This window comes from Mchenga conophoros, linkage group LG11 (assembly GCF_057382185.1).
Source record: "Mchenga conophoros isolate Kocher_MC1m ecotype Shallow Benthic linkage group LG11, M_conophoros_male_GT1.1, whole genome shotgun sequence".
Lineage (NCBI taxonomy): Eukaryota > Metazoa > Chordata > Actinopteri > Cichliformes > Cichlidae > Mchenga > Mchenga conophoros.
Genome location: NC_140536.1, coordinates 9773895 through 9797454, shown reverse-complemented (window position 1 = coordinate 9797454; position 23560 = coordinate 9773895). Strand labels below are relative to the sequence as shown.

Here is a 23560-nt window from a genome sequence, read left to right as displayed (position 1 = left end):
ACACAGAATAAAAATGCCGAAAACAGAAGACATTCGTTTAGAGGAAAAGAATTGTTGATGCTCACAAAGCAGGAGATGGATATACAAAGTTATCACAGCATTTCCAAGTTTCAAGAACTGGAGTGAGATGTATCATCAAGAAATTCAGAAAAAGCCACACAGTACGGAAGCAAAATACTTCAAAGACTCTGTAAAGCAAACTAGTGAGAGATGTGTCTAAAGACCCCAGAACAACAGCCAAGACTGAAGTACGCTAAGGGCAACCTGGAGAAGGATTATGCTTACTGGAAGTGCGTCCTTTGGTCGGATGAGACAAAACTAGTGCTCTTTGGACACAAACCAGACATGTTGCTTTTATTTGGAGAAAGAAGGAAGAGACACACAACTCAAAGAACATTGTTCACAGTGAAACATGGTGGTGGGTGTATTATGCTGTAGGGATGCTCCTGGAACTGGGAATCTCATCAGGGTGGAAGGAACCACCAACAAGGATGCATGAAGGTTTGAAAAGAAAACTGAGTCTGGATGGTCGCTTTGTCTTCCAACATGACAAATGTTTGAAGACTTAACATATGTCACTTCTGGTAAAGAACTACCTCCAGAGGACCAAGTGAAAATTATTGACTGACCTCCTCAAACCCCTGACTTGAATCCCAATGAAAATCTGTTAGTTGAACTGAAGATCAAAGTTTATGACAGAAGACCATTCAAATCTGAAAGAAGGGTTTTCAAAGAAAAATAAACTTAGGATGTTTGGAAAAGTGTGTAAAGAATTCCTTGCTCTGTCTAACAGCACTTGGGAAATATACATATATTTTTTTTTAAAGTTTCATAGGGGGAGCTAATAGTTCTCTCCTCATCTGTAAGTAGTATTTGATTCAAGGCTGTTTAACTAATTCCACCATGAATAACGGATGCTTCTTGCTAACCACGTGAGGCAGTGTAAGCATTAGCTGATGAGCACAACCTCTCTTCTCAGCATCAGTTAAGTACTTTGAAATTAATAATAGGTAAATGTTACATAGGTTCACAATCCTGCATTGTACAATACAGTCACAACCTTGTAGGTCACTTTGCATCTTCACAGATTCAATGTGTTGCACTCAAAGGTGTGCATACACAAAGTTGAGAAATAAGGGTCTTTATTATTTTATAGCTTTTCAACGATCACCCACTGTTCATGAAGCTATAAAAGCAAGTTGATGAAACTATAACTAATGCTGCCATGCACAGAGAACAGTAAAGGGTATAGTCCATGCAAACAAAGGGAAGCATATGAATGAAGGTGGCACTATGAATGTGATTCAACAGTTTTAGAAAACAAGTCTCAGATTGCCAATTACATCTAAAACAGAAGGACTGAACTGAAGGATGGCTATGGAGGAGGAGCACAGTGGAGGAGGGGGTGGTAGGGTGCTTTCACTCAAAGAAAATAATTTATTTAATTGTGATATTAAAATCAATGACATCGATTGAAAGGTGGCTAAAGGTGAGCGTGTACATGATCCTTTAGCTGTGAGAGGCAAAATGTCCAAAAGGGAGGGAAAGAAAGAGAGATGAGGAAAAGGAGGAGTAGAAGAAGAAGAAGAAAAAAAGGTGGCCAAAGGAAAAAGTCACCTCCTAGTTAACAAAGAGGGGAAAGGGAAGAGGAAAAGAGGAAAAAAGAAAGAAGGAAGAGAGAGAGAGGGTGGGAGGGAGAAAGGAAAAGGAGCGGGGCTCTTGCCCAGTGGAATCAATACAGAGAGGTGGAGCAGAGTACAATAGCCTCAGAGGAGAGGAGATTCAGTGGTGCAGGTCTAATACTCTCTGTCTCACACACACACACACACACACACACACACACACACACACACACACACACACACACACACACACACTCGCCCCACTCTGAATCCTTTTTGCTCTTGCTTTCTCTTGACATTTCCCTCTATATCCTTCCTCTATTTAATTTCTTTCTCCTTCTCTCTCGCTTTCTTGCTCATTCTGTAGCCACCCTCCACCTCGTGCCACCCATACCCAAACATACACACACAGACACAGTCTGTATGCAGAAGGATGCAGAAGAGAGAGAAGGCCTTCTATCCAAAGAGGCTAACCACAACACAAGCTTTTTTTCTCCTGAAACCAGACACTGAAGTCAAAAACTGACACTCCTGCATGCATGCATGCATGCATACCAGCGAATCAACACACACAGATATATTGTTTCTTAAAACCCAGTCACTTTCACACACAGAGGGCAGAGTCAGAGGCACTTGAATGCAAAAAAGAAGAAGAAAAAAAAAGGTGAAGACTTCAACACACACATACAAAACAGCACACACAACTACTCCAGCTCTATCAGTACTTGAGACTAGTGAGGCTTCAATTAGTTCTTGATGAATGAGCCCATAAGATGCCGCTCTCTCATTTCCCTTGTTGCCAGATATCCAAGCAATCAGAGAGAAATGAATTCTCATTGTGGCATGACTGAGACGAAGATGACGGTGGTAGGGCGGTGGTAGTGGTGGTAGCGGCTTGGGGGAGGAGGGCACTAACATAAATCATTCACCCTCTCCGCTCAGAGCCAGAGCTGAGCTTTGTCACACCAAACCTGACAAGCTTTTGCCGATTTAACATCTTTTGTTTTTTTGTTTTTTTTAGTGCACACTGCACACATCTTGTCGAAGTATTGCACAGAATTGTTGCATTATGCAAGTTTCTAATTGAAATATATTTTTTCAAAAATGTAAGTTTGTTTCTGGTATAATTGTGTAAAGCAAAGGCAATGCATACTCAACTGAGATAAAAGCGTTAAGAGGGTAAATACTGCAAAATAAAAAGTGCCTTAGTTTTTAGATGTTGACTGCCAGCAAATGCAGATTTTATATATTTTATTTATAACGTGTGTGAACATGTTTGTTGCAGTAAAGTTAGACTCACCATCATCAATGATGCTGACCACGACTCCATGTCCAGTAACGTTGTTCCTCCAAACCGGCATCAAATTCAGGTCAGTCGCATCAGTGTACTCACCCTGTGCAAACTATACACACACAGACACATATATACACAATATTATTAAAATGTTAGCATCACAAAAAAAGTATAATTTCCTTTTTTCTACTTTTTTCCAAGTCTACTTGGTGGCACGCTGATATCCTCACAGAGCCTTGGTCAGTATATTTACTAGCGGACACAGTAAATATACTGTAACAATGGCATAAATCAGATATCAACTGCTTTCTGTTTTTGTTCACTGCAAAAAACAGTCAGTGTGCAATAGGCTCTTAACACTGCAGGTAAAAAAAATAATAGAGACAGTGTTAGATTCTTGTCCACGGCAATCCACTGTGCCGCGGCACATAGGTGTGCCTTGAGAAATGGTCAGGTGTGCCGTGGATGATGATCTGGTTTCACCTGGTTAGTACTCTAAGCGATCGGCGTGAGTAACGTGCAGAACAATTACATTCTCTTCCACTAGAGGGCAGTACAACTACCTGCTCTAATTAAATGGGTTGCCAACTGCCATTAAAAACAGAAGAAGACGAAGAAGAAATTACAGAATAGTCATGCTGTGAGACAATGCAGCACGTAATAGCAACAGATAAATATTTGAAAAGAAAAAGTAGTCAATCTGACCTGGGTCCTGGAGAAAATTCCCACCCAGGTGAAGGCCCTAGCATGAGAAGTGGTCAGAAGAAAGCACAAAAGGTATAATGGGGAGAAACCGAACCAATTCTACTATACCTGATGTGCAGGGAAAAATTATCAATATGCTTTTTGTGAGTTTTTTGTTTGGTGGTGTGCCGTGTGATTTTTCTAATGTGAAATATGTTCCGTGGCTCCGAAAGGTTGGGAAACACTGGTCCTACTGGATGGATGAATGGTCAAAACTTCACTGTGCATTATTATTATTACTGTACTGTATATGAATATATTACCCTCTGAATTTTTGCTACATGTGCATTAATGGAAATGTTTACTTCAGTCGCTGGGTTATGTTAACTTGTGAGGAAACATGTGCACATCCAGTGATACTTTCAGAAACCATATGTACGTTCAAAGTGCCCATAAGAAGCCCGGGGAGTTCATGGACGAGTCACATAGACAGGTCTTTCATCCTTTCACTTCAAACCACACAATCCACCCACACGCACACAAATCCACACACTGCTGTGCAGAAATCCCACCAACGTGAGGCACGAGAACCATCTTGGCAGCTCCCATGAGTCCTAATGGCCCCACACACTACACAGACACATTCCCTTGATAGCTTTAAGTGAAGCTTCAGTCTTGCATCTTCATGCAAACACATTCTCACAGGAGCACAAACCATAAAGGTAGTGCCAAAAGGTAGCGCGCAAGCTGTCTCACCAAAAATGTCAGCAGCTTCCCAAACATCCCCTGCCCACACACACAAAGCCAATCTGATATTCAAAGTGAGTTTTTCAAGAGGCTTCAACTCGGTTGTTGTTATCATGATGAAGAGAGAGAGGGAGAGAACGAGGGGGAGAAGAACACACAATGGAAAAAAATGGTTACGAGGTGGTGGCAGTGGGTGGTGGTAGTTGTGGTAGGCAGGACTTGTTTGTGTGTGTCTGTGTGTTTGTGTGTGTGTGTGTGCTTTCATATGTGTGTGTTTTGGGGGCTGCATCTGGGGAGCAGCAATGCTTTGTTGTTGTTGTGTGAATAAAGCTGATGAATGGAGGCAGCTAGCAGGCTAACGTCCACCATAGCACGAGGACCGGCCCAGGGGAAAACGCACACACAACCAAAGGTACACCAAAATAAACTCACACACACACCTTTGTGAACTTGGATATAAGCCCACAGAGAGGCATTTTGAACACTGATTCACCCCACGCAGTCGTAGAGTGATCACCAACAACATACACACACACACGCGCGCAGAATCATGATCATTCTCTGAAGCACTGAAATATACTAATCATGTGTTTCTCTAGTAAATGAACATTCTGGCACACACAAGCACAAATGCACACATGATCAAAGACATATACCCTTGGAGTTTTGGAAAGTTCATGCAACAAGAGAAAACAACAGTGGCACTTTTTCTATGCAGAAGACACACATGTAAACAGAGTGATAACATAACAATCTCTGGCTTCCCTGCCTTTATCGCAGCTGCCCCTCAGTGAAAACATACACACACTCTCTCTCATATAAACACACAGTAGGCACGCTCAAGATGCTGCGTGGATTTCAGAGGCTTTGAATGAGCTCCTCAGGAGGGGCTTGACTCAGTCTAACAAAAAGGGTACAATAGGCTCCACTTGCCTTGTGTGTGTACAGGTGGGTATAGCCCATCAGGTACAGCTTTTAGCGAACATACATGCCCGACTAGCACACACACACACACAAACATATATTTGTCTGGTCCTGGCAGGCTACCAACCCTGAGCAGATTACTGACCCTCAATCAATATCTACGTCCACCAGAGGCTGATTAAACACAACAGAACGAAAGCAGGAGAGCAGGGCTACTGAGCAGGAGAGAGAGGGAGGGCCAGACAGAGAGAGCAATGTCCTCAACGTTAAAGACGCCTTTCATTTTTCTTGATTAATGAGTGATTGATAATTATGTTCTATTTCTCAGTTCATGCAATCATTCCATAAAGTTAACGTTAATCCGCTTAGTGTCATACTGCATGCTCCAGCACATGAATCATACTGCGCTGCATAAACAATCTTGTCAATAACCTTCTTAAATCGAGAGAGGTGACTATGTGCAACAAAATCGTGCTTATAAGAAAAGAAACCGTCAGATTTTTTTTCCCCTCACTAGTGCTTCATATGCCCCCATCATCTCTCCTGACTTCCTCTGTTTCTGTCTTCACCTCCCTCCACCCCCATCCTGACTTTCACCCCTTCATCTTGCCCTGAGAGCTGAGGTGTCAATCATTCTGTTGCCGGTTGCTCTGGTGAATCTCTGACCCCGCCCCTCCTCCTCCTCGCGCTGCCAGATTACGCCCTCGTATGTCAGTCAAGAACGTCTGCCCTGACGATTGGACGAGGCCTGGTTGCCCTGTATTAGTAATAAACCAGACACTAATACAGGCTGTTGAATTGTTGACTACACTTTGGTAAGAGTAAAAGAATTATTAAGACCTATCAAGGAATTTATAAAGCATAAGTTACATAATGTAACCAGTTGTGTAAATGCAAACATAATCTAAAGAAAAAAAACAGGGACAGGGTTTCTCAATAAGCAGCTTTCCTATTCAGCAGTTTACTGAGCTTTAATATACTTTTTGGTATCAACCGAATGTGTCAGGAAAGGTACTCAAGGCTGTTAAGCGCATACGTTTCTGAAATAAACTGAAACTTGTGTGCTTAAACACATTTTTAAAAAATTATTAACAGCTTACGAAGAGTCATAGACATAACTGTGACAATATAATGACCAGTGTTGGTTTTTTCCCCTCAGAAAAGATTCATTCAACAAACATTTCTAAAGACAGTTCCAGAACTTTGTGTCTTAAAGTTACAGTGTCTAAAATGTTCAATGCTAGATGTCAGTAGACTGCAGATATCAATTAACTGAGGCTTTCTCGCCCCTCCCAATTCAAGTACATAAGTCTAGCTACTTTGGCTGCTGTAGGAAAAACATGTTTTAGTCAGGTCAGAAAGATCAAAAATATGAAATTTAGACTGTACCCCATAACAACCATGGCCAGCCGGCGTGTTTCTGCTATGTTTGAACCAGATTCGCTCTGGAGTTTTTCCCCATGTGTTAAAGTCCACTGTTTACCTCAGCTGTCAATGCCGGGCGAGAAACCTCCACCTTTATTTACTCCAGGAGTGGAGGAACTCCAGGCCTCAAGGGCCGGTGTAATGCAGGTTTTAGACGTGTCCTTGATCCAACACAGCTGATTTAAATGGCTAAATGACATCCTCAACATGTCTTGAAGTTCTCCAGAGGTCTGGTAACAAACTAATCATGTGATTCAGGTGTGTTGACCCAAGGTGAGATTTAAAACCTGCAGGACACCGGCCCTCAGGGCCTGGAGTTCCCCACCCCTGATTTACTTTGTAAGGGGCTGTAAAACGTTGTGGACGGACTCTAATATACAGCTCACTGAGTCAGAGAAGCTCACTTCTAAATGATGACAGCCATACTGAGGTGCGTTATTGAACATATGCTGAGCAGTCGGCAAGCGCTACTGTTTTTCGCGCTGTTAGCTACTCTTAGCCTCTTAGCCTGCTGTTAACACAAGAAATATTGTTGGACTCTGACACTTAGCAAATTAGCTCTCATACTATGTAAGAATGTAATCAAATCAGCAGGAATGTGGGATTCTCTTGAACCTTAACATTAGCTGGTTTAATGTCAGCTTATAAACAGCTGTTGTTGTTGTTTAGCCGGCTCTTGTCTGGTGTACAGAGACAGGAAGGTCATCTAATGTAGCTGACAATAACTAACTGCAACAATATTGGGAATAAATAAGTATATTTATGCACATTACAGTTTCGGAGACGAGGCTTGAGATAAGGAGGAAGAGGATGATATCATGCAAACTCTAAAATTAACTTGAAATTCTGATTGAGATGCTAATCTGTGAATTTTGACTACTTGAAATATTTTATAATAAAAGGCTATAGATGCAGCTATTAAATAATTTGTACGTTATTAAAAAATAAGATATTTTATCAAAAAATATGCCTTTTTATACCCAAGCATCCTGTCACTTTGCTCCTTTTGGTCTTCTCAAACATAGTGTACAAGTATCGTCCAAACAGGATGAACAAGACTCTGCAGAATGGATGAGCATGTCTTGTTGTTGCAGCCCAGTTGTGTGTCAGTGTTGCTCCGAGCCTCATCAATCCCTGACATCTGTCTCAGTTCAACATGGACAACCCCCTTCACCTCCTCTCTCGCTCGCTCTTTCCTCCTCCACAATCCCCCCCATCTCTCTATCGTCCGTCTCACTCTCCAGTCACACATGAAAGCCTGCCTGACTTATGCCTGTCAGAGGAACATCCTTCAACATGAAGATGAGAAAAGTCGGGGTGGGGCTTCCAGATAAGACCAATGAACACATACAAACACACACTACTACACATACACTTACACATAAATACACCCACCAGTTCCCACTGCATGGGCCAGAGAGGGTCATTGAAGGTGAGGGACTGGTCACTCTTATTCTCTTCGGGCTGCTTGTCAGTTTCAGACTCTTTCCTGTGGGGACCTACAAGCACACACAAATATCATGTATAAACGTGTGCATGTAGTCTTTCTTTCCTTGTCCTGAACTCTGACTTCAGGACATCCCTGGTTCCCAACCAATGGCGCAAGGCCTCCCAGATCTCCTTTTTCTCCGCTGAGGTGGAATTCTACTGGCAGATTACCATATCATTAGCATATTATTAGCATCTCATTGCTGCAGAACAGCTTGGCTCGCTGTCTGCAGAAGAGCCATCAGCCCATCAAGGCCTGCACCTTTCCTTCCCTACATTTAATGTTACACCGACTGCCACTCGTTTTCACCCATGCACAACCCTCTCTCTCAGTGCTCTCTACTATCTTCTCGCTATCAGTTTGTTTGATAATTTCTTGAACTGCCAAATTAATTGATATCACACTAGCCTTTTCTGGAAGTGACTGTAATGAAACATCCCACACAAGTATAAATATATCTCAAGTATTAGGATTAATAGGAGATCATTTGGTTCCAAACCAATTTAAATTTTCTTGCACGACTCTCTCCAGTGTAGCATTGCTATGAAACAAATAATAATTACAGTTGCTTTACCTTAATAGACTCTGATTAGGAATTGTGTTTTACCGCATGTAAAACACAAATTTAAAATCTGCCTCTGGACACATGACCCAGTATGCAGAGTGTTGTCAGTAAAGCTAACTTATAACAGTAGAGAACCACAAGTATAGTATTGTTAGAGAGATTCTTCCAAGTCTTTCAGTTAAAAAAATACTTTTTTTCATATAAAGTAATGTGAATGTAGTTGAATACCACAATTAAAGACAATTAACAATACGCTAATGTATATCTGGACCTTTGGGAGACGAATGTGTCCCATTCTCGTTGTTCAAGAGTCCTGGGTCTCCTTTGTCATATTTATCATTTCATTGTGCATAAAATGTGTTCAACTGATGAAAGATCTGGACTGCAGACAGGCCAATTCAGTACCCGGACTCTTCTAATATGAAGCCATACAATAGATGCATGATTTAGTTGAGCATTTCTGGTTGAAATATATGCGGCATTCCATAAAAAGATGTTTGTATGGGACTCTATGTCACTTAAAATCTGTATATATATTTCAGTGCTGATGCTTCCTTTCCAGATGTGCAAGCTGCCTTTTCCATAGGCAATAAAGTACCCCCATGCCACCAGAGATGCTGGCTTTTCAACTGAGCACTGACAACAAGCCAGATGGTCCAATTCCTCTTAAGTCCTGAGGATGTGGCATCTATGCTTTCCAAAAAGAATTCCATACTTCGATTTGTCTGACAGAACAGTTTTTATTTTATTTTAAATGAGCTTTGGTCCAGAGACGACAGCAGTGTTTCTGGATTATGTTCAAGTATGACTTCTTCTCAGCATGATAAAGCTTTAACCTGCACTTGTGGATGGCACAACACACTCTGTTCATAGACAGTTATTTTTGGAAGTATTCGTGAGCTCATGCAGGGTTTTTTCATGTCAGTCATGCCTGTTTTTAAATGTAGTGTTGCCTGACGACCAGAACAACACAGACATTCATTACTGATTTTCAGAAATGGGGTTGTATTTTTATTAAACATTAATAAAATACGAAATTTTAATTCACCATGACAAATTTTCTTGATCACTTTGCTTTACTGTTTAACTTCAAGTATCGACATGTGTTTAAGTAAATATGCAAGGACAGTATAGGACAAATACATGAATGTAAATCAAATCCAACACAATTAAAAAAGAAAGAAATGTTAAAATATAATTTTTACATACATTCTCTGGGATTTTAGATCACTTTAGGAAGTAAAATGATTAAACTGTGTAAAATAAAACTGCTCAAGGTTGCCTTGTCCCTTGCAGATGGTGTGGTATGATTCTCTGATTTTATTGTTAATATTATATACTGTAAATAATGAGATATTCAAAGTCTTAGCAATATTACATTGAGAAAAATTATTTTGAAGTTGTTTCACAATTTCTAGACACATTTGTTTTGCAGACTGAAGAACCTCTTCCCATCTTTACCTCTGAGAAACGCTGCCTCTCTAAGATGGTCTTTTTATATAGCTATATTTATATAGCTAGCAATCACCCACTGATGCTCTTATGACAGTTTTTCAGCTCAGGTCAGTATCTATTCATCTTCAGGGATGATATGGTTGAGTACAAATTCACTGAATTCAGAGTATATGAGGACATGCGTCCATATAGTCTGAATTCAAAGAGTTATAACCCTAAGATAGCGGTATACTGGAAGCCAAACAGCTGACAGCATTATAGTGCCAGGATTTTAAATGACACAGTACTGGATTTAACAGACTATATATATATATATATATATATATATATATATATATTAGGGGTGCAACGATATTCGTATCGATATTGAACCGTTCGATACAGTGCTTTCGGTTCGGTACGCATATGTATCGAACAATACAACATTTGTAATTTATTTTATCAACTTTCCTTCTGACGATGCTGTCTGTGTTGAGCGCTCAGTGAATCTGTGTTCGACTACTCCGCCTAGGCTGCACTGTCGAGCGCAGATCCACTGAGCGCTCAACACAGACAGCATAGTCAGAAGGAAGAGCGCAGGGCAAGCTAGCAAGACAGAAGTTAAGCTCTCCTTGCAACATTCAGATCTGGCATTTGGAATTATTTTGGTTTTCATGTGACGTATGACCCTGAAGGTAAGCGAGTCATGGACTAAAGTAAAACAGTATGTTGGATGTGCCATGCAATGCTCAATTACATTGGTGTGAACTAGTAACGTGTTGGCCGTCTAGCCCCATGCACGGAGCGATCGGCGGTAGCTCGTTAACGGAGATTTGCCGTGTTGTGGCGTTAAGGTCATTTCAACGAGATTAACCTGAAAGCACTAGTGGGAACACAACGAATATGACTGCACATTTACGCCGACATCATCCTAGTGCAAAGACAAGTGGAAGCAGACAAAAAAAAGCAAGCATGCTACTAACTTTAGCCGAGTCATTTAGACAGCTGTTAGCACATGATTCTCCTTATGCTGCTGAGAATATAGCCCAGAAGAAGCGGATAGTATAGCTTTTATTTTGGAAAGAGACATTTCTCTGTAATAAACTCTCTTTTCCAAAGATGAGTGATTCCTCAATCAGATACAGGGCTTGCAATATCGCTAGCCCGACGTCCTGGAGCTAGCGATTTTTTTCAGTCGGGCTACCAAAATCTTTCTCTTCCCTGCCCGTCGGGCTATTGTAGGAAAAATATATGTCAATGCTTTTGCATTCTTTCAGAAATGTAGCTGGGTAATTATGTCATTGGCATCGGTGAGCCACTGTCAATATGTGACATATTGAAGTCGCGTTTGAATTTGCACTTGTTTTTTTGCTTTCACTTTGCAATCGTGCGAACTGTGTATAGAGAGCGACAGCACTGATCTGTGAGTGATGATAATTTGTGCACCAATTCCTCTGACATCGTCTTATTAATCGTTAGCTTACTATGCAAACATGACAAGTGAAATCTCCCGCAGCAAGCTTAAACATGTGAGAGGTTGATCGCGCAGAGAATCGCTGAGCTTATGTGAGTGCGCGTGTAAAAGCATTTCAGTTCTGCTGAGCCAAATAAGACAGGTCAGGGTGAAGAAGTGACAGCCAAAGAAAAGCTTACCACAAAACGGAGAAGTTATGACAAATCAGACTATAAGGCAAAAAGAAAGTGCAGCTTTATGGTTTCATGGACAAAAGAATTTCTGTGGCTGCAATATGATGAGATAAATAACCAGGGCTGCACATAAGTGGTCCGCAGGTGCGCATTCGCTGTCAAAATAAAAAACACGCACAAGGGTTAGGGTTAAATTTAAAAACTGTACTTTTGAGTTAAAATATATATTTATAATTTTAATAAATGACAAATTAAAAATGCATGAACATTTTTTTGTATCGAAAAAATATCGAACCGTGACACCAAAGTATCGAACCGAACCGAACCGTGAATTTTGTGTATCGTTGCACCCCTAATATATATATATATATATATGTATATATATATATATATACACACATATATATATATATACACATATATATACATATATATACATATATATATATATACACATATATATACATATATATATATATATATATATATATATATATATATATATATATATATGATGGCCCCAACTGACCGAGTGCTCAGTGAATACCTCAGGCAGCAGAAACCCAAGAAAGAGGAGGGAGACGAGGAACCATCATGGAAGGACAGGCCCCTGCACGGTATGTACCACCGGCAGATAGAGGAGGTGGCTGATATCCAGAAATCCTACCAGTGGCTGGACAAAGCTGGACTGAAAGACAGCACAGAGGCACTAATCATGGCAGCACAAGAACAAGCTCTGAGTACAAGATCCATAGAGGCTGGGGTCTATCACACCAGGCAAGACCCCAGGTGCAGGCTGTGTAAAGATGCCCCAGAGACTATCCAGCACATAACAGCAGGGTGCAAGATGCTAGCAGGCAAGGCATACATGGAACGCCATAACCAAGTGGCCGGCATAGTGTACAGGAACATCTGTGCCGAGTATAACCTAGAAGTCCCGAGGTCAAAATGGGAGATGCCCCCAAGGCTGATGGAGAATGACCGAGCTAAGATCCTGTGGGACTTCCAGATACAGACGGACAAAATGGTGGTGGCTAACCAACCGGACATAGTGGTGGTAGACAAACAGAAGAAGACGGCCGTAGTGATCGATGTAGCGGTTCCCAATGACAGCAATATCAGGAAGAAGGAACACGAGAAGCTGGAGAAATACCAAGGGCTCAGAGAAGAGCTCGAGAGGATGTGGAGGGTGAAGGTAACGGTGGTCCCCGTGGTAATCGGAGCACTAGGTGCGGTGACTCCCAAGCTAGGCGAGTGGCTCCAGCAGATCCCGGGAAAAACATCGGAGATCTCTGTCCAGAAGAGCGCAGTCCTGGGAACAGCTAAGATACTGCGCAGGACCCTCAAGCTCCCAGGCCTCTGGTAGAGGACCCGAGCTTGAAGGATAAACCGCCCGCAGGGGCGTGCTGGGTGTTTTTATATATATATATATATATATATATATATATATATATATATATATATATATATATATATATATATATATATATATATATATACACACACACACACACACACACACACACACACACACACACAGTGGGGCAAAAAAGTATTTAGTCAGCCACCGATTGTGCAAGTTCCCCCACCTAAAATGATGACAGAGGTCAGTAATTTGCACCACAGGTACACTTCAACTGTGAGAGACAGAATGTGAAAAAAAAAATCCATGAATCCACATGGTAGGATTTGTAAAGAATTTATTCATAAATCAGGGTGGAAAATAAGTATTTGGTCAATAACAAAAATACAACTCAATACTTTGTAACATAACCTTTGTTGGCAATAACAGAGGTCAAACGTTTACTATAGGTCTTTACCAGGTTTGCACACACAGTAGCTGGTATTTTGGCCCATTCCTCCATGCAGATCTTCTCGAGAGCAGTGATGTTTTGGGGCTGTCGCCGAGCAACACGGACTTTCAACTCCCGCCACAGATTTTCTATGGGTTTGAGGTCTGGAGACTGGCTAGGCCACTCCAGGACTTTCAAATGCTTCTTACGGAGCCACTCCTTTGTTGCCCGGGCGGTGTGTTTTGGATCATTGTCATGTTGGAAGACCCAGCCTCGTTTCATCTTCAAAGTTCTCACTGATGGAAGGAGGTTTTGGCTCAAAATCTCACGATACATGGCCCCATTCATTCTGTCCTTAACACGGATCAGTCGTCCTGTCCCCTTGGCAGAAAAACAGCCCCATAGCATGATGTTTCCACCCCCATGCTTCACAGTAGGTATGGTGTTCTTGGGATGCAACTCAGTATTCTTCTTCCTCCAAACACGACGAGTTGAGTTTATACCAAAAAGTTCTACTTTGGTTTCATCTGACCACATGACATTCTCCCAATCCTCTGCTGTATCATCCATGTGCTCTCTGGCAAACTTCAGACGGGCCTGGACATGCACTGGCTTCAGCAGCGGAACACGTCTGGCACTGCGGGATTTGAGTCCCTGCCGTTGTAGTGTGTTACTGATGGTGACCTTTGTTACTTTGGTCCCAGCTCTCTGCAGGTCATTCACCAGGTCCCCCCGTGTGGTTCTGGGATCTTTGCTCACCGTTCTCATGATCATTTTGACCCCACGGGATGAGATCTTGCGTGGAGCCCCAGATCGAGGGAGATTATCAGTGGTCTTGTATGTCTTCCATTTTCTGATGATTGCTCCCACAGTTGATTTTTTCACACCAAGCTGCTTGCCTATTGTAGATTCACTCTTCCCAGTCTGGTGCAGGTCTACAATACTTTTCCTGGTGTCCTTCGAAAGCTCTTTGGTCTTGGCCATGGCGGAGTTTGGAGTCTGACTGTTTGAGGCTGTGGACAGGTGTCTTTTATACAGATGATGAGTTCAAACAGGTGCCATTCATACAGGTAACGAGTGGGGGACAGAAAAGCTTCTTAAAGAAGACGTTACAGGTCTGTGAGAGCCAGAGATTTTCCTTGTTTGAGGTGACCAAATACTTATTGTCCACCCTAATTTACGAATAAATTCTTTACAAATCCTACCATGTGGATTCATGGATTTTTTTTTCACATTCTGCCTCTCACAGTTGAAGTGTACCTCTGGTGCAAATTACTGACCTCTGTCATCATTTTAAGTGGGGGAACTTGCACAATCGGTGGCTGACTAAATACTTTTTTGCCCCACTGTATATACACACACACTACTGCCATCAAATCCAGCCGCCCACATAACAGTGAATACCTGCAAATTAAATAGAATATTATCCTCCAAAATATTTTCTCCACCATCTATGCTCAGATCTATGTGGACTGAAGAGGTTGTACACCGGTTGTGTATACTTGTAGAAGACAAATATGAACCTCTTCTTCAGCGCACGATGCAGCTGGAACATGACCAGAGGACCCTGAAATTCTTTAATGTTTAAATTTTCATTATACAGTCATTTGAAAAAATAATTACATCCCACTGAAACGGCAGGCTTTTTGGACGTATTTGGACAAGCAAACATTTGATCCACTTTGAAACAGTGCCCACAGATAAGGAGATAATCAAAAGAAAAATATCAAAAGATGCAATTTTCTTCTGTGAAAAGAGTATGCCCACCCTTCGCTTCAGAAGCTAGTATGTCGACCTTTTAACAGAAAAATAAAAAAAAATCTTGTAGGCGTTTTGCTCAATTACCCACCAGTCTTTGACAACGGCTTGCTAAAATTTTTTGACCCTTCTTCCATGCAAAATTCCTTCAGTTGCGAGATGTTTGAGTGCTTTCTTACATGTACTGCCAGTTTCAAATCCCACAACATTTTGATGGGATTTTTCCTGGGGTTTTTTTTTCAATAAAAATTGTTTTTTCTTTTCTAACAATGTCTTGGTGGAATTGTTTGTTTAGGATAATCCTGCTGAGAGGTCCACTTCCAGTTCACCTTTCAGACAAATAACCATATATTATCTTTCAGCTCTTTGATATGATGCTGAATTCATGGCCGAATCACTGACCCCAAGTTGTGCAAGAAAACCACACCAAAGCATGACATTTCCACACAGTTCATATGAGTTTCTTCTCCTCAAAAGCCACCTTTGGTCTGATCCAAACATGTCAACTTTTGTTGTGGCCAAACAACTACTTTTGATTTGTCTGTCCAGTGGACATTTTTCCAAAAGCCCTGGTCTTTACCTTTACAGTCACTGGCAAACTGCTGTGCACTATTAAACATTGTGAGGCCAAATTAGTATAATCTCTTTCTGACAATACAAATATACATTTTCCCAACAACATTTGGCAGTTATGGGCAGATTCTGTCATGAGACTTCTTTTAGCAGCGCAGCTCCTGTGATGAATCTGCTGGGGTAGCCGGTCCCAAAAAAATCAAATTGGCAGTCAAGTTGAATCTTTCTCAGTTATAGATGAAGTTCTACTTTTTCTGCTTCTTCTGGCTGCTCCCTTGAGTGGTTGTCACAGCAGATAATCTTTCTCCACCTCACCCTATCGCTAGCGTCCTCCAATGTCACACCAGCCCCCACATGTCCCGCTTCACTACATCCTTCCTGCACACGTACCATCTCAACTTTGCCGCTCTAACTTTATCTCTAAAATGCTCGACCTGAGGTGTCTTTCTGATGTACTCATCTTAATCTTATTACTCCTCACAAAAACCTTGGTATCTTCAGATCTGCCACCTCCACCTCGGCCTCCTGCCTGTTCGTCAAAGCAGCTCTCTGCAATTTCTCTTCAGATCTTGATGGTTCATCACACTTCGATAACAATTGGAACACCAGACGCTGGATGTGAGAGGTTGAAATAACACATGTTCCACCTGTCTCTCCCCAAGGAGGCTCTAATCATTGGCACCTAATCAGGACCTGATTCTAACATTATCAGTCTGACAGTGTTGGTAATATTGGGATACACTTCCTCTCTTTCATGCTTCTGATTTGTTCTTATTGATTTATTTCTTAAAAAATATTTGACAGTGGCTAGCGTAGTGGCTTACACATTTGCCTAATTAGCGAAAGATCCCAAGTTTGTTTCTGTGAAGGGACACAGTTCCCTTTGGGGTTTTGTCAGGAAGGGAATGTTGTGTGGAAATCTCCTTTACTGACAAATCTGTTGTCAGTAAAGGAGCAGTTGAATATAGTTATATTTTATAATGACATCTAATATGTAACAACACAACTTCTTATCTTTTAGTCTTCAAATGGTTTGTGTTTGCTTGTCCAAATATGTCAAACAGGTTATCTGCAGGTTAAATATATCACGTGTAGTAAGGTCCATATTTTTGAGACATTTTGCTTCTGGACACCAATACAGTGGATTTAAATCAAACAGTCAAGATGTGACTGAAGCTTTAATTGTACTGTATTAAATGTTTAGGAATTACACACATTTGTGCATGTAGAGCCAGTAGAGACTCAAAGGTTATTGGACAATTAACTGATACATGTTTCATGATTAGGCCTGTTCCCTTCTTATTCCATGGCAACTTAAGCTGACAAAAGATCGGAAGTTGATTCCAGTAGTTCGATGTCCATTTCGTAACTGTTCACTAGAACTCTCAATATGAAGTTATGAAGAAATGTCAGTGCAAGTTAAGGGAGCCATCCTGAGACTGGAATATCAAAATAAACCTCTCAGAGAGATAGCAAAACTTATGTAGTAGCTAAAACAACAATTTGGTAAACATTCTTCATAAAAAAGAAGAAAAAAAAAAAACGACCCGACTCAGCAATACCAAAAGGCCTGAAAGACAACTAAAGTGTAAAATAAGTGAGATATTCCCATGATTAAGATAAACACCTTCACAACACCCAACCTAGTCAAGAACACTGTCAAGGAGGCAGCAGTATCATTGTTCAAGTCTACAATCAAGATATACCTTAATGAATGGTAATACAGAGAATTTACAACAAAGTGCAAACCACTGGTTACACTCAAGAACATAAAGAAAGGCCAGATTAGACTTCGTCAGAAAACCTCTAATAAACTGTTCTGACAAATAGGCTTGAGGAAGAGAAACCAAGATTAACTTGTGTCAGAATGATGGGAAGAGGAAAGTATAGAGGAGGAGAGAAACAGTTTTGTGATCCAAAGCATACCACACCATCTGTCAAACATGCCCATACCATATATATGGTTACTGAAGGCAAAACTCAAGGCTTTCTTTCTGTCTTTCTTTCTTTTCTGACCATCTTTTACATTTTTCCACTATGAATTGTTAACAAAGGAAACCCTGATTACTTTCCTAGTTTCAAATGCTGTATAGAAAATTTATTGTACCAAATCATAAATTCAGTTTACTATTACCATTTGTATTCTGTGCTTGAATAGAGTTTAGGATGCCATAATGAGGCTTTTCCACCCTGCCAAGTAACATGCTTGTTACTTGGCAGGGTGGAATGCTCGTATTTGAGATATTTAATACTGGCACACTTTAATGAACATTGGCAGCTCGAATTCAAAAATACTTGCAAAAACATTGTACTTGAAAAGTTCACATCGGCCAAAGAGTGCATTCTCTTTCTTTATTTCTTTATTCTTTATGTACATAAACACACAGCTGCGATGTTGATCCACCGTATCACGGCTTTTTTATCTCCGTTGTACATTTTCTATCATTTGTCAGAGCGGAAGCTAAGCGGATGATAATACACAAGAACAGACAAGAAAGACTGAGAGCACTGCAGCAGGACGTGAGCCAGCACATTCTTCTGCAAACACAGCCACCAATTCCCATCACACACACACACACACACACACACACACACACACACACACACACACACACACACACACACAAGCTCATTTTAATATCTTAGTGAGGACATCTCATTGACATAATGCTTTCACTAGCCGCTTACCCAAACGCTAACCATCAAAAGTGAATTCCTAACCCCCAGCCTAATCCTAAACCTAACGTAATTGTAACCCTAACACTAAAACCACATTTTGAGCCTCAAAACTTGTGAGAATGGGCATTTTGTCCCCATAAGTGACCATTGGTCCCCACTAGTAGTAGCATGCCAGTTTTCTGTCCTCACAAAGATGTCTAAACATGCACACACACACAGACACACAGTCATCAGTGGTTTACTGTTGTAAAGCTTACAGTGATCTATTCAAACACAGTAAAACACCTGCAAAAGACACATAGATATTTAATATACCTATGATCAAAAGTATTACTAAACTGTACTACTAAAAATGTTTGTAATTCTGTCTCCCTCTCTCTCTCCCCTATTCACATACATATATACTGGAATTACTAAAATGTGTAATATCTACAGTGGGGCAAAAAAGTATTTAGTCAGCCACCGATTGTGCAAGTTCCCCCACCTAAAATGATGACAGAGGTCAGTAATTTGCACCACAGGTACACTTCAACTGTGAGAGACAGAATGTGAAAAAAAAATCCATGAATCCACATGGTAGGATTTGTAAAGAATTTATTCGTAAATCAGGGTGGAAAATAAGTATTTGGTCAATAACAAAAATACAACTCAATACTTTGTAACATAACCTTTGTTGGCAATAACAGAGGTCAAACGTTTACTATAGGTCTTCACCAGGTTTGCACACACAGTAGCTGGTATTTTGGCCCATTCCTCCATGCAGATCTTCTCGAGAGCAGTGATGTTTTGGGGCTGTCGCCGAGCAACACGGACTTTCAACTCCCGCCACAGATTTTCTATGGGGTTGAGGTCTGGAGACTGGCTAGGCCACTCCAGGACTTTCAAATGCTTCTTACGGAGCCACTCCTTTGTTGCCCGGGCGGTGTGTTTTGGATCCTTGTCATGTTGGAAGACCCAGCCTCGTTTCATCTTCAAAGTTCTCACTGATGGAAGGAGGTTTTGGCTCAAAATCTCACGATACATGGCCCCATTCATTCTGTCCTTAACACGGATCAGTCGTCCTGTCCCCTTGGCAGAAAAACAGCCCCATAGCATGATGTTTCCACCCCCATGCTTCACAGTAGGTATGGTGTTCTTGGGATGTAACTCAGTATTCTTCGTCCTCCAAACACGACGAGTTGAGTTTATACCAAAAAGTTCTACTTTGGTTTCATCTGACCACATGACATTCTCCCAATCCTCTGCTGTATCATCCATGTGCTCTCTGGCAAACTTCAGACGGGCCTGGACATGCACTGGCTTCAGCAGCGGAACACGTCTGGCACTGCGGGATTTGATTCCCTGCCGTTGTAGTGTGTTACTGATGGTGACCTTTGTTACTTTGGTCCCAGCTCTCTGCAGGTCATTCACCAGGTCCCCCCGTGTGGTTCTGGGATCTTTGCTCACCGTTCTCATGATCATTTTGACCCCACGGGATGAGATCTTGCGTGGAGCCCCAGATCGAGGGAGATTATCAGTGGTCTTGTATGTCTTCCATTTTCTGATGATTGCTCCCACAGTTGATTTTTTCACACCAAGCTGCTTGCCTATTGTAGATTCACTCTTCCCAGTCTGGTGCAGGTCTACAATACTTTTCCTGGTGTCCTTCGAGAGCTCTTTGGTCTTGGCCATGGCGGAGTTTGGAGTCTGACTGTTTGAGGCTGTGGACAGGTGTCTTTTATACAGATGATGAGTTCAAACAGGTGCCATTCATACAGGTAACGAGTGGAGGACAGAAAAGCGTCTTACAGAAGACGTTACAGGTCTGTGAGAGCCAGAGATTTTCCTTGTTTGAGGTGACCAAATACTTATTTTCCACCCTAATTTACGAATGAATTCTTTACAAATCCTACCATGTGGATTCATGGACTTTTTTTTCACATTCTGTCTCTCACAGTTGAAGTGTACCTCTGGTGCAAATTACTGACCTCTGTCATCATTTTAAGTGGGGGAACTTGCACAATCGGTGGCTGACTAAATACTTTTTTGCCCCACTGTATCCATCTATCTATCTATATACACACACATACATATATATATATATATATATATATATATATATATATATATATATATACATACACACACACACACACATATACATATATATATATATACACACACACACACATATACATATACACACACACATATATATATATATATATATATATATATATATATATATATATATATATATATAGGCAGGGCATACATGGAACGCCATATCCAAATGGTCGGCATAGTGTACAGAAACATCTGTGCCGAATACGGCCTGGAAGTCCCGAGGTCAAAATGGGAGACGCCCCCTAGGGTGGTGGAGAATGACCGAGCTAAGATCCTGTAGGACTTCCAGATACAGACGGACAAAATGGTGGTGGCTAACCAACCGGACACAGTGGTGGTAGACAAACAGAAGAAGACGGCCGTAGTGATCGATGAAGCAACATCAGAAAGAAGGAACACGAGAAGCTTGAGAAATACCAAGGGCTCAGAGAAGAGCTCGAGAAAATGTGGAGGGTGAAGGTAACTGTGGTAATCGGAGTACTAGGTGCAATGACTCCCAAACTAGGCAAGTGGCTCCAGAAGATCCCGGGAACAACATCGGAGATCTGTCCACAAGAGTGCAGTCCTAGGAACAGCTAAGATACTGCGCAGGACCCTCAAACTCCCAGGCCTCTGGTAGAGGACCCGAGCCAGTATGTGGCTATTTCACACCATTAAATATTTATTATCCTTATTTTTGTTTCTGCTGTTTTTATGCCTGAGCTTTTAAACTAGTTGTGGGTTCTTGTTTTTGTGCTTTTTTGGGTTTTCTTTTTCTTATAACAGATGTTTCCTGCTTGGTTTCTTTATGTTGCTATTATCAGGTTTTAGTTTCGGAATCTAGTTCCTGTTTGTGGTTTTGTTTATATGTAATTCCTTGAGTTTCAATCTCTGTGTTAAGTGTTCCTGTTTAATTTTGGTCATCTTTTGTGTTTTGTGTTTAATTTAACTTCTGTTGTCTCATCAGCTCTGATTGTAGCTGTGTTGCCTTTGGTTTCCACTCTACCCCGAGTGGTTGTATTTAACCCCTCTGTTTGCATCTATTCTTTGTTGTGCTGTATTGTTGTTGTCCCTGTGTGCTGTCTGCCAGCTGATGGATCTTGTTGACTTTTTGGAATCTGCTATCAGCCTAAATAAAGGTTTGCTTTTTGTTTACATCCATCTACATGTACAGCCTGCTTTTGGGTCATCACTTCTGCAAAACATGACAATAGATAATTAAACTTAAAAACTGTGGCTCAGTAAAGTATCAGCACAATAATGTTTTCTTTTGGCATGTCTCTTTCTGTCTTCTTTCTCATTTTGCTAAACATTAGACTCAATCATTCGATTGCTGCATTTCACTTCAGTGCGGCATACTCATTTTTTATGTACTCTCTAAGGACCTGTAACTGAGAAACCCTTCTTAGTATCAAGGTAAAATTTGGCAGACTTTTTTGAATTCATTACACCAAACTTAGCTGATTCAGATAGACTCAGGCACTCACTCATGTTTCGTGGAATAATAAGAATGTATTTTGAAAAAATTGAATACATACTACTTTACCCACTCGGACTTTATTTTTGTGATATCTGCACAAATCCAGCATTGTATTTTCAAGCCAAAATCCTGCAAACACACACAAAATTGTTTTTTTTGCTAAATACGAATGCTGCAGCTGTTAAATTAACTAACATTTTGCATTAGCTACTTTTCCCATTACCCATTTTTACAGGTAAAAATGTCTCAAAAGACAATGAAGAAGTTCAAAAAAGGAATAAATAAACATGTAAAGGCTTAATGCCACTTTTACCACATTTTCAGCTGATATCCATCCACTGATGTCTGCAGAATGAACATTACCTTGGGCCAGATAACCCACCATGATTGGTCTCACTAGCTTAGGCTACATTAGTTTTGCCTCATAACAAGGAAACAAAGCCAGGAGTCTCACTCCTTCTTGTCTTCTTTCTCTTCTCACCCTCTGGGTTTGTGTGCATATGAGCATTAAAACAGAAGCTGCACCTATGCTGCACCTATGCAGCTTCTGTTTTAGCCAATGAAAATCCAGGTTAAAGCTCAATCATGCAAAAAAGAAATCATATGTGAACATGGTCCAGAAACCATTATCTCTGGGCCAGAAAACTGTCCTGTGGTCAGACAAATCAAAATCTGAAATTCTTTTTGTAAAACACGAACACTGCATCCTCTGGACTAAAGAGGAAAGGGAGCATCTGGTTTGTTATCAGCGCTCAGTTTAAAAGCCTTCATCTCTGATGGTATGGGGGTACATAAGTGCCTATGGAATTGGCAGCTTGCACATCTGGACAGCCTGGATCAGTGCAGGTTATGCATTCCCAACCAGATGACATCTTTTTTCGTCGAAGGCCTTGCATATTTAAGCAAAAAAACAAAACAAACACCCCCCCATCCCCCCACTCACACACAGTGCATCTATTACAACAGCATGGCTGCATAGTACAAAAGCTGAGCGTTGAACTGACCCGCCTGCAGTTGAGATCTTTAAGCAACTGAGAACATTTAGATCATCATGAAATGAAAAATATGCCAAAGGAGAGCCAGGACTGCTGAGCAGGAAGAATCTGATACCAGACAAGAATGGAACAACAAGAGGGGATGCTAATGTTAAACATGGCCCTGTCAGAATTTTATTGAGATGTGTCATTGCCCAGCAATTTCAAACTGACATATGAATGATTTATATTTTTCTTAAAATGCTACATTCTTTAAATTAAAACAATATGTTGTGTTTTGAATGAAAAATTGGTGTATGAGAGCTGCAAGTCATTGCATTCTAGTGTATTTATTTATATTTCACACCATGTGCCAACTTTTCTGAA

At 41.0% G+C, this 23560-nt stretch overlaps 1 protein-coding gene across 1 annotated transcript in view; it reads right to left on the bottom strand.

Moving 5' to 3' along the window:
• LOC146563613 (furin-like protease kpc-1) overlaps positions 1 to 23560 on the bottom strand; it is a 213829-nt gene that overhangs the window by 161276 nt on the left and 28993 nt on the right. The window contains exons 4-5 of the mRNA XM_085290827.1: positions 8092 to 8195; positions 2923 to 3025 (exon numbers count right to left, since the gene is read on the bottom strand). Of these exons, the coding sequence (XP_085146953.1) occupies positions 2923 to 3025; positions 8092 to 8195 (207 nt within the window). The remainder of the gene's footprint in view (positions 1 to 2922; positions 3026 to 8091; positions 8196 to 23560) is intronic.